General features: G+C 32.9%; 1 protein-coding gene across 2 annotated transcripts; it reads left to right on the forward strand.

Moving 5' to 3' along the window:
* Nucleotides 1–4,113: 4,113 nt before the first annotated feature.
* Nucleotides 4,114–8,376, forward strand: LOC107929134 (cellulose synthase-like protein G2). 2 transcript variants are annotated; one of them, XM_016860487.2, is made up of 8 exons: nt 4,114–4,875; nt 5,179–5,283; nt 5,427–5,537; nt 5,633–5,845; nt 6,558–6,660; nt 7,079–7,251; nt 7,351–7,701; nt 7,778–8,376. In XM_016860487.2, exons 1-8 carry the CDS (start codon nt 4,273–4,275, stop codon nt 8,336–8,338), a joined length of 2,220 nt encoding a protein of 739 aa, XP_016715976.2. In that variant the 5' UTR covers nt 4,114–4,272; the 3' UTR covers nt 8,339–8,376. The 2 variants fall into 2 exon arrangements, with proteins under 2 accessions (XP_016715976.2, XP_016715977.2); XM_016860488.2 differs by lacking the exons at nt 5,427–5,537; nt 5,633–5,845.
* The last annotated feature ends 4,704 nt before the right edge of the window (nt 8,377–13,080 follow it).

A 13,080-nucleotide genomic window follows, 5' to 3' on the forward strand; every position in this document is an offset into this window, starting at 1 on the left:
TTTTAGTCCGGTCAGGCCAATCTCTTTGGCACATTTGGTGCCGCCAATGTAATTGGCCTGATCAGATTGTTGTCAAGTTTTTTTTTGCAGGTTTTTGTTTTCTTTTTTGGTACATTTTGGTTATTTTTTTATTTTTTATAATAATTTTGTAAAAAACCCTAAAATTTGTCTTGATGAGCAAAAAAAAAGGCATGCATGTACTTTTCAATAATTAGATAGTTTAAATGATTTGCATTTTAATATTTTTAGTTTATCACTCAAAATTTTATTTTTAATGTTTTTATATTTTAATAATATTGTTGATTGAAATGGTGTTATAAATTAATTCAACACTAGTTTAGGAATAATGACAATATAATGATAAATAATTATATTTATTCAGTAATTTTAATATGATGTAATTATGTATTTAAATTTTATTTTGCTTATAATTTAATCTAATTTATTTACTTTAATATCGTACATATTTTTATTACATTTCATTATTTATTGTATGTTATTTTTAAACACGAATCAGTATTCTAAACATCAATTGAGTCTCAACTCGATTTTTGAAATTACCAAAAACCCCTTACTTATATAATATAATAAATATTAATATAAATCTATTTTTGTCTTTTCATTTTTCAATAAAAATAATACTATAACTTGGAACGCATAATATTTAAATTTTTAACTTAATCATTTCAACCAAAACCTCAATTGATTTAAAATAAATTGTTTATAAATATATAATATTTTTCCACGTATAATATAATCGGATGGATGATTAAGACACTGAAAATGAAAAAAACAGGGACAGATCTAATTTAGAAATAAATTTGAGCTTTGACTCCCAGTTTTATTTTCAAACACCTCTTAAATCCTTTAGATAAAGTATGTCATCTCCTAAATGTAAAATTTTAAATTGGTAGTATTGACAAAAACTCCTAAAAACAACAATACACTCCTATGCAAATTACTCTACTATATCAACTCTATCCATATAATTGCCTTCTTCCCAAATCAAGTAAATATACACACTCTAAGCAGTCCTCAATATAATTGCAATGAGAGCCTTGCCTCCATTGTAAATCCCTTTGCCAATCACGATCTCTCTGTCAGTCCTGCATAGTCCAAGAATATATTTTTATATGCCTTTTGAATATCAGCATTCAAAGAAACGATGATTCTTGGCCTCTAACTTGCACTACCCATCATTCATAATACCCAACTGAATAAGCTTGTCTTTTTTCTGAATTCTTCCCAAAATGACCATCCAGGTAACGATTGCATGTTTTGGGATATGTAATGGGAACCAAATCAGTTTATGCCACTGTGCTTTGCACCTTTTCTCTCTAACCTCATTCCCAATTTACTTACTGAAGCCTTATTTGGATCAGAAAACATGCTCTGAAATTGAGTTGCCTCATCTCTTATGTTGAAAAGCTTCCTCAAACACCAACTCATATTACGTCCGCATTCAAGTTGCCAAAAATATGCACCTTTAATGAGGTAAGCTCTTATCCAAACAACCCATAAAGAGCCTTCACCAGCAAGAATATTTCTGATCAATGCAAGAATGCAAACCTTGTTCAAACTATAGAGATCTTTCCTCTTATTTCAAAGAACATATCCGATTCCAACTTATATTTTAGCTTCTACAAGAATCTGATACACATCCCATTCATCTTATATATTGTAGCTGTTGGAAGAATAAATTGTCTGCACCAATAATTAGAAATATTGAATAGCATAGCTTGAATCAACTGCAGTCTCCCAGTATAACTAAGTTGTCTAGAGGACCAATGGCCAATCCTTGCTCTAATGTTTGCAATAAGTGGTAGAGAATCCTTTTCAGTTAACTTCCTAGTTACTAAAGAGACCCCAAATATCTAATAGGCAACTTCCTTAACTTAAACTTAGAGATTCCCTAAATATGTTTCAACTCCATGGGCTAAATACAAGTGGAAAATAGTTCACTCTCTGATGCATTCAACTTCAAACCAAAAAATAAATATAACTGTGATAACATACTTTGAATTCTAATCGGTTTCTTCTAGTTTTTTATTTTAAATTAAATCGGTGTCACTTGACGTACCAATGGTACCAATAAAAATTATTTTTTTATTTTATTTTCTTTCTCACAATTTATACTTGTATTTTTATAAATATTTTTAAAAATACATATCAATACCATCTGACATAATAGTGACAGCAAAAAGAATTATTTTTATAAAACCATAATGATTGATCAAAAAGTAAGATGGTACGTCAATATGTCAGACAGCACCAACAAACACGACGACGACAAGAAACAACTCAAATTCGTAATTAATATTTTTATAAAAAATCCTTGAGTCCTACCATTCCACAAACTTGATAAATTTTATTTCTGTAAAGAGAAAGTTACCAAATCAACACCGAAGATGAAGATATTTTTGTCAAATACCCACAAACTAATTAATGACCAATCACTTTTTATCTCACCCAATCATTTTTTGCCACCTGTATTAAAAATAAAAATGATTTAATTTCCTCTTTCACGTGATTCTTTATATTATAATTTTCTATTTCTTTTGCGGTTTCTCATGTCGCTTTCCGCCTGCAAAATTAAGTGGCTCTCCACACTTTTCCTCTTTTATTTTTCTGACAAGCTTTTGTCTCTTTAATATATTTGTTTTTCTTATAAACTACCATAAGTTTTCATTTTAAAATTATAAATTCAGAACAATCATTTCCATTCAATTTTCATTTTATTCAATAATATTATACAATTATTTTAATCACCTCATTTCAATAAATTTTTATTTTACCTTCTAAAAATTAATTTACTTTTTCTAGAAAGTTTAAATTTTTACAGAAATTTAAATTATTCAGCTGCGAAAATGAGAGAATTTTTTTCCTTTAAACCAATTATTTGTAAAAATAAAAAAAATTAGCTTTTTTTCCCTATAAATCTCATTAAAAAATAGGTCTGCGTGATAAAGCTTTTCTTTTTTTTAAGACTTTTGCATATTTCCAAAAGGCTATAGGGACTACCAAAAAATGCAAAGCCTATAAGCCAAATGAGCTAGCTCTATGTCACCATCATCATACACATGCGACCGGCCTATTAATAAATAAAGAGATAATTGCATCAAATAATTTTCATTCTAAAATTATTTTAAAATTTTAAAATATTTTAATTATATTTTTAAATTATAGATGTTGAATTGATAAAGCTCTTTTTATTATTAAAATTGTTACTTTAATTGTTAAATGGAATATCAGTTTTGAAGTTTTTGATGCTTTATCATTCATTCTCTCTCTTTTTTTTTTTTTGACTTTTTCATTTTTAAATTTTACTTATGAAAATTATGAGACATCATTTTACTTTTTTTTTTAATTTTCATTTTGAATTGTTTGTATTACATAGGATTTATTATGTCATTTACTAATTCAATAAATAATTTTAATAATAAAAGGACTTGATTGTTATACATCGATAGTTTAGAGATGCAATAGAATATTTTGAAGTTTGAGACCAATTTAAAATGAGAGTGATAATTAGAGGTTGTTTGGTGCAATTAGATTATAAAAAAAAATTGTGGTTTTTTATCTAATACTTTTAGTTGTTATACTTTAATTACAATTATAAATGTAATAACTCAAGTATTTTTTCCAAACCATTATCAATATTTTTATTATTAAGGGTATTAGAAATATAATGCATATAACCTATCTATACCTATGGTCACATTTCCTTCTACTAAATATATATTATTTGCATCCACTATAATATATATGTTTATTTGATTGATTTTGATCTTGTAAAAAAGCCCATTAAAAAGACTTCAAATTTATCTCAAAATTTGATGATCTGAGGCTGTCTGCTTTGAGAATTTGACTCCATATTTTTCATCTCTTTTTGACCTATCCAGTGATAAAGACAAGAAGCTCTGTTTGCAAGGATTCGATTATGAGTGCTTCGGATATTTTCAATGCTCACGATGAAAGTGATAACAACGATGGAAGTGGTTTAGGTATTGAATGGTAGGTGCACGTGATGGAGTTGCTGCTGGGATGAAAATTTAAATAGGAAAGAGAAAATCGAAAAAGTTAATTGATTAGTTGGATTTTTTTTATTAATAAAAATTAAAAGAAAATTAAATATTTTTAATACATGTCACACAATATTATTGGTTTTTTAATATGAAGCGTAAAATGAGTGTTTAGTGGTTAGAAAAAGAGTTGACAAGTATTCTCTATTTATTTAAGTCTTGAGCTTCAATCATCTACAAGCAATCATCCATGGAGAAGTCTTTTCCTCTGCATGAATGCCATGTAAACAAAGTCACCATCATCATCAACAGAACCCATGCAATCCTCCATTCCATAGCCATACTCTTGTTGATTCATTACAGGCTTTCTTTCTTTTTCCAACACCCCCAAAACATCACCATCCCCACTCTTCCATGGCTTCTAATCTTCGTCTCCGAGTTGATTCTCTCTTTTGCATGGTTCCTTCAACAAGCCTGCCGTTGGCGCCCGGTTTATCGGACCGTATTCCCCGAGAGGTTGCCGGCTGATGATAAGCTTCCGGCCATTGACGTGTTCATTTGCACTGCGGATCCAAACAAGGAGCCGAGTGTGGAAGTTATGAACACTGTGATATCAGCCATGGCGTTGGATTATCCACCGGAAAAGCTTCATGTTTATATATCCGACGATGCCGGCTCCAATGCGACGTTGCGTTGTACGAAGGAGGCTTGGAACTTTGCCAAGTATTGGGTTCCTTTTCGTAGGAAATATGGTCTCGTGACTGCTTGTCCGGACGTTTATTTTTCAAGCTCCGAAAATGATAATGGAGACTATAAGGGTTCCGAATTTAAGGCAGAGAGGAAAAAGATGGAGGTAATTTGATGAGAGGGTTAATTCACCAAACATAAACTAAATTATTCCTAAGCTTCAAAAGTTATAATTAAATCCTCCAATATTAATTTAATTGTTAGTTATAATTTTAAACTACTAATATTATATATAAGCTTTCTTAAATATCAAATATATTACTATTTGTAGACATTATATTAAACTTGAGGTTTTGAAAATTTGAGATTTATTATACATAAATATTACATGATAACTTTATTAGGATATATCATAATTAGTATTGTATTTGTACACACTTTAAAAAAATTAAATTTATTTTGTGTCAAGGAAAAATATGAGGTTCTGAAGCAACGGCTAAGGAAAATTGTTGAAGGACACTTTCCCACAAATGTTGCCATCAACAATACTCGGGACCATCCTTCAGTAATTGAGGTACCACACAACTTGTAGTTTATATTTATTGTAATTTATTTATCTATTATTAAATTTTTTTTAATTCATAAAAGAATTCAAACAATACCAATATTTTGGAATCGATCAAAACGAGGGTAAAATAAAAATAAATTATTTTACAGGTCATAAATAAAGAGGAAGATGAAGTTAAAATACCCCAACTTATTTATGTTTCTCGTGAGAAAAGACCTTCTCATAATCATAATTTCAAAGCTGGAGCCCTCAACGTCCTTGTATGTCCTCTCTCTACACTCTTTGTCACATGTTTTTTTCTCTACAAACTAATATATTGATAGTTCGTGTTGTGTTTACGTCGTGCTGCTGCTAGCTTCGGGTCTCAGCGATGATAAGCAATTCTCCGTATATCCTAGCCCTTGACTGCGACATGTACTGCAATGACCCAACTTCAGCTAGGAAAGCAATGTGTTTTTACTGTGATTCTCAAACACCTTCTTCTTTAGCATTCGTGCAGTTTCCTCAAACATTTCGAAATATAAGTCAAGATGACATCTACGACAACCAAGTCCGATTTGCATTTAAGGTTGATAACTGGATCTTTTGCAAGGTTCTATATGCAAAATGTGGGTGGGTGTGTTTTAATTTGAGATCTTCTGGTGTTAGGTAATTGCATCGGGTTGTTCCAACTAAATCCAAAGTCAAGTTAGATCGAACCTCTAAATGGGAGTCTATTTAGGGACATCAAACCTAAGGCATTGCTTAAGGAATTTCAAACTCTTTACCACTAGACCCACTGATAGACATTTCATGGATTGGGCAAGGTTCGTGTTTGGCGTGTGTATGATATTGATAGACTTATATTTGCTCAAGCCCAGCCGAACCATAATATATACCTAAAAATTTTGCTAGGCCAATCTATATTTGTTAATAACTAACCCAAGCTCGTTTCAAACCTATTTGTATTATGTTTTAAAGATATATTATTTTTTTAAAATTAATATTTTAGATGATTTTAAAAATATATATATAAGCTTGGTTCAAGGTCTGGACTCAAATTTTGAATGTTGAAGACTAAGCTTAACTCATATTTTAAACAAGTTTGTTTTTGTTCAAACTCATTTTTCAAGCTTTGTATTTTAGTCCAAAATCCTTCCGTATTTCAAATAAATTTTCATGCTGAGACAAATAACCTAATCTATGAATAAGTCTACCTACTACTTGATATATATATATTTATAATTGATGAGAATGAGTTGTGATTGACTGTTTTATTCATATTTTTCTATCGAATTCAGGTACATTGGTATGGTTTTGATGGCGTCGGAGGACCAATAATATCAGGTTCAAACTTTTGTATAAAGAGAGAGGCTTTATTGGGTAGTTTTAACAAGCAACAAGGTTAGTTAAATTGTTCGCTGCTAGATTAATTAAAGGTGTTAATAATTGTAGTTGTGATTTGAATATATATTTTTGTTGCGCGAGGTTGAAATATTTAAGATTTATTTTATCATTTAAAAAATTGAAAGTCTCAATAATTATTTTATTTTAATAAAAGATAATTTTTTATTATTAAATATTGTATAGGATTGCATTAATTTATATTGAATTTTGTAGGGGTGTCAATAAGACTATGTGAATTTTTGCCCACTCTTCAATCTTAAAAATATTTACTCGTCCGAATTTATTTTGTACTATATTTATTACAAATTACTTGTATCATAGTACTCTTTTTCATTTGGATGTGTATTTTTTTTTTTGTTTATAGTACATAACTAGACAAGTTGAATATGTCATAACCAATGACTTGTTAATATAGATTATATGGCACTCAAGAGATTATTTGGTCCATCCAATGACTTCATTAAAACCCTAGTTGAAGATTATAAGCCTTGTTTCATAAAGGATGGGGAATCTTCAAGGATGTCGCTCGAAAATGCCAACATTTTAGCCTCTTGCTCCTACGAAAATCAGACAGTATGGGGTTCAAAGGCAAGTATATATATGTCCAAATAAAAGCTTAATTTGGATATAAATTATCATATTATATATATATGAGTATTGATTAACCATCCTTTCAAATATATATAGGTGGGTTTTCTATATTTTTCTGTTGCAGAAGATTACTTTACTGGACTTAATTTACATCGTAAAGGCTGGAAATCAGTGTATCTTAATCCTGAAAGGTTACAATTCTTGGGGACAAGCACCACAAATTTCAATGACTCGTTAATTCAATGGACAAGATGGACATCTGGGCCTGTTACCGTTGCTCTTTCTAGGTTTTGCCCTCTCATTTATGGTCCTCTAAAGATGTCTTTGGTTCAGCTTTTGTGCTATTCAGAACTTGCATTCATGCCTCTTCTTAATTGCCTTTCTCTTTGGGGCTTCGCTGTTATACCTCAACTTTGTCTCTTCAATGGCATCCCTTTGTACCCGAAGGTAACAAGTATTCATATTTGATACCGTATTAATTAATCTTGATTAGTACAGAACGTTTACCTTTTGTGTCTCACAGGTTTCAGATCCGAATTTCAACATATTTTCGATAATTCTAGTATCGTCTATTTCGAAAAGCTTATACGAAGTTGTTACAACTGGTGAACAATTCAAAGTATGGAGAAATGAATGGAGAATATGGATGATGAGATCGGTAACATCCTACACCTATGGATGCTTGGATGTTATTTTAAATAAGCTTGGCATGAAGGAAGCTACCTTTTTGCCGACCAATAAAGTAACCGATGATGAACAAGTTAAGCTATATGAGATGGGCGTTTTTGATTTTCGAACAGCCACCATGTTTCTTGCTCCTTTGGTTACAGTAATTCTCATAAACATTGCAGCATTTGTTGGAGCTGTTGTCAAAGCTTTGGTTGTAGATGATGATGGAGATCAATATTGGGAAAAGATGTTTGGGCAAATGTTTCTTTCGTTTTTCATATTGATTTCAAATTTTGCAGTTATTGAAGGGATGATCATCAGGAGAGACAAGGCTAAGATTCCATTGTCTTCTACTTTGTGGTCTGTTGTGTTTTCAATGTTTATCTTGTTGATCGGCTCTGTCATTTTGTGTTAAATTATGGCATTGGAAGAATAAAGAAGACTTTAATCTCATGCTTGTTATTATACGTCCAATTATTGAAGGGTTCATCTATTATATTATAGGTTCAAATTATTCTTTTTCGTGGTAAAGGTATATAACAGTCCATAAACCTTTTGCAACATAACTCAGGAAATGCACCAGATTAAACTAGAAACAAAACATGCATCCATGAGACTACAACCAACTAAATCCTAGTTGCATCATTAATCTAAATAGGTATCAAATGAACAAACCATAGATATCAACCAACTACTTAACAACCTAATTTTATTTTTTTCAAAAAATCTAACTTTTTACAGGAAATTAAAATTTTCAATTGTAGAGATAAATTTTTTTCTTTTAAATCATTTCTCTGTAAAAACTTAAATTTATTCAGATTTTTCCTTAAAAACTTAAGTTTTTCCTTTTTTTAAGAAAAAAAACTAAAAAATAATTTTCAAAAAAAATAAAGGAAATTAGAAAAAGAAAATGGTTTTTCCCTAAAAACCCAAACAATCTTAAGAGATAAATCGATAAAGTAACATTTATTTATTACAAATTAATTAAAGGGTAAAATATAAAAATAGTCATTTTTTATTACCTCAGAATACATTTTAGTCACTTATGTTTGAAATGTTATGTTTTAGTCACTTACGTTTTCGTTTTGTTACGAAGTGGTCACTCTACCGTTAAGCTCCGTTACCTTCCTAACGGCGACCTTCCGTGGCAATCCAAATTGAATTTATTTAATTAAAAACCTATTTTCATCCTAGCAACTAAACATCCAAGTTGGCATTTAAAACCCATTTAGCCCACAAGAACTGGTTCAATTCCAAGAACTGTTAGAGAAGCCTATCAGATTGAAGCTTGGTTAGCCCGATAATGAAGATATGACAACTTAGGCTATTTTTAGTAAGTAGGGGAATCATATCTTGTAGATTTGATATGATATGATATGATGTAATCTTGTAAATCCAGAAAATTAAGGGATAGGTTAATCTCGTCTGTCGATGTAATTTAATTTTTACCGTCGGTTTTGGGGGAGCTCAACTATAAATAGAGAGACTCTCCATCACTTGTAAATCATCCATTGTAAGTTGAATAGAGCAATAGAATTCTTTGAGCATTTACTCAAACACTTTAAGCTCGTTCTTTCTGTGGCTTTCTGTTGTTCTTTTGAAGCTTCTTTTGGCACAATTGCTTCCGCTATACAAATTGGTGCCTTACAGGAATTCTAAATGAATCCTCACCTTTGGGAGTAAAGGCTGACTTAGGCGAGTTTGGAGCGAACAGACTGCCTAAAGCCGCACAGATCGCAAGACGAAAGATCTAGCCCCGTGACAAGTGGTATCCGAGCTATTGGTTCGAAGACACCATTGGGGTGTCAAAAGAAGTTGTTGATCAAAATGAGCCAATGCAGACCCGTGGGAAAGCCAGAAAAGCAAGTCTCTCGGGGACATGCTGACAGCTTTGGAAAATCGAGTGGGTAATCTCGAGGAGTCCGTAGGGAACATGAAAGAGATGCTTGAGTTGGTCAAGGGACGCACAGATAGGTTTGTGATACATGCACGAATAGGGCGAAATTTATTATATTCCCATCATCAAAACTACCAATTTTTAGGCTTAGGAAATCAGCAGACTTGCGATGAATTTTTGGATGGGATCCTAGCATTTCTCGGTTGAGATGTCTCATGGTGTTTGAAGATCTATCTCTTAGCTTCGAAACGCATTTTGAATCACTCGATTTTGAGTTCAGGAGCTTAAATTATGACCGTTTTAGTGAAGACTGCGCGAGCAGAATCTCTGAACGGGATTATGACGGGAATTACGAATTTTAATATTTTAATTCGAGTTTAAATCATATTGGGTTCAGGTTTTAGACTTAATTTTTATTATATATGAGCGCAATATTATATTTTTCAGATCTTATTCTTTTTTATTATTTTATTCTGAATTTTTTATAATTATTAAGTATTTTAAGTTATTTAGGAGTTTTATGTTAACAAGAAATTTTAGTTTAAAACTACTTCTTGTTTAGATTAAATTAAAGTTCTAATATACTTAAGAGTTTTATTTAGATTTATTTAGCTAGCCTATATATAGGCCTTCGCATTGTACATAATTCATTCAATCGATTATTATTCTATTTCTCTTTTGAGTTAATAAATTCTCTCTGGGTTTTTCTTTTCAAGAATTTCTCTTTAGTTTCTTTTAAAAGAGTTTTAACAATCTTTTTAGATTGTGAGGATCATCTTCAAACTTTTTCTTACCAAGGTTTCTATCTTGGAGGGGAAATTAGAGCTGCTTGAAAGGGGTTGTGGATTCTTCGTGTTTCCAAGGCTTCTTAGGACTGCTACTCGCCACGTTCTATCTTTCCATTTATCTTCTTTATTCGCTTATTTAATCTTTGATTTATTATTTTATTTTAGTTATTTATTTTAATTGTTTTATCTTACTTGGATTCAATTTCGTTTCAGGTTGTGTCAAAATTCATGTTTCTTTCCGAACGTTTAGAGCCCTAAGTTAAATCAGCGACTTTGACAAACTTTACGATCCGCTTTCACATTCATCCTTCTCAACCTTTATTATTTTGACTCAATGGAAGAGCATCTTAGAGAATTTGTGTTGGATTCTCTCGGCGCCAATGCAGAAAAGATGAATGAAATAGTCAATTCCATTACGAAAAAGCTGGCAGAGAGGGATGAGACTCTCGAGGATATGGTGTTAGCCATGAAGAAGGAAATTGAAGAGCTTAAGGGGGAGCTCACGATTTACAAAGCTACTTTGAGTAATGGGATGTTGTCTTCAAGGTCAAAGCAGCAAGCAATGGATGTTCCCAAATCGGAGAAGTTCAAGGGTGCTAGGTCTGCAAGGGATGTGGACAAGTTCTTGTAAAAAATGGAGCAATACTTTCTAGCGATGGGCATCGAGGATGATGCCATTAAGGTAAACACTGCTTCAATCTATTTTACTGATGTGGCTCTCTTGTGATAGCGTCGTAGGTCCACGGATGAGAAACGTGGTGGGAATGCAATTGGGACTTGGGAGGAGTTTAAAAGAGAGTTGAAGAAGTTTTACCCACAATATGCCGAGAATGAGGCTCGGGCTAAGTTCTATCGTCTCACGTAATAAGGCACTATTCGGGAGTATGTTCGGGCATTTAGCAAGTTGATGCTTCAAATCTCCGACTTGAGTGAGAAAGAAACGTTTTATTTGTTCGAGGGTGGGTTAAAGTCGTAGGCAAAGCATGAGTTGCGTAGGTAAGGAATCATCAAACTTATTGTAGCCATGGCTAAAGCAGAGTCCTTTGTTGAGCTTTGGTCCAATGAAAAACGAGTTTGAGTCGTCTAAGCCCAACGGAAAGGGCAATGGTAAGAGAAACCATGAGGACGATAAAGACGTACATAGTGAAAATGACAACAGTACTGATAGCACAAGTGGCAATAAGAAACCACGAGATGCGAAGCAGGGATCCAACAACCCAAGGGACAAGGGGAAGAAGATGAAATGCTTCCTTTGTCAATGACCACACATGGCGCGAAAATGTCCAAAGAAATCGATGATTTCAATTATCAAAAAGAAAGATAAGCCAAAGGAAGAGGCGAAGCCTATTGAGAAAAAGACATCGAGTGTCAATTCGATGGTGCTCATTCCTAAGAAAAAGAATGGTAGAGAAGGATTGATGTTTGTAGATATCAACATTGCAGGTTAGAAGCGGAGTGCTCTTATTGATACAAGAGCACCGGACTTGTTTATATCGAAAAAGACTGCAAAGAAGCTTGGTTTTTCGATTAGGAAATCGAATAGAAAGATCAAGACGATAATTTTTTATGAGGCCCAAACTGTTAGAGTAGTTTGTAATGTGGAGTTACAAATCGGTGAATGGAAGGGCAAAGAAGACTTTGAGGTAATCCAATTAGATGATTACGATTATATACTTGGCTTCAACTTCCTTGACAGGATCCAGACAGTTTTGTATCCATGGGTCGACAAATTCATATTGTCACTGGGCCGTTATCAAAGATTATTGTGTCGGTGCATTGGGATATGAAGGTTGGGCCCAAAATGTTGTCGTCAATCCAACTAGTCGAAGATGTTTCGTATGGGAGAAACATTAACTCGATAGAACGAAATGCTACGAAAGCCCCTTCGAAAAAGTTACTGGAACATGAGACCAATATAAGGCATGTGCAGTCGACTGTGAAGCCGCGACCTTTGGGAAAGGTGGGTTGTGTACAGACTTCGAGGGGAAAGAAGCGATGCAAAAGCAGTCGAAACGAGTAAATGCTGCGAGTAAGGTACATTGCGAACACTCTGATAGTGTTTTAAATTCTGACTTGTTGTCTTGGCAAGGTCGTACGAAGCCAAGATGCGAGAATTAAGGGGATTCCATTGGGAACAAGTCAAAATTAGGGAAAGTTAGAGTTGAGACTTCTTGCCAACAAGATGTACCAACGAGTGAAACGGTTCAAGTTAAGAGGCGACGAAAGCTGAGGCAAAGGTTTCGAAGGAAGAGACAATCTGATCGCAAGACAAGTTGGGAAGAAGCCAAGGTAACGAGAGAGTTCCAAGGTGAATCAAGTCGGTGTCATTCAGAAGTTGCAACGAGGGCGTTGCGAGAATGGGTGGGGGAGAATGTCACGGGCAAAAGTTTAAAACCCGTGACCATAGCACAGGATACGCCCCATGGAGGTCTATCGATTAGATAGGGATCATTTAGCCCGCGAGAACTGGCC

Source organism: Gossypium hirsutum, chromosome D09, assembly GCF_007990345.1.
Source record: "Gossypium hirsutum isolate 1008001.06 chromosome D09, Gossypium_hirsutum_v2.1, whole genome shotgun sequence".
Lineage (NCBI taxonomy): Eukaryota > Viridiplantae > Streptophyta > Magnoliopsida > Malvales > Malvaceae > Gossypium > Gossypium hirsutum.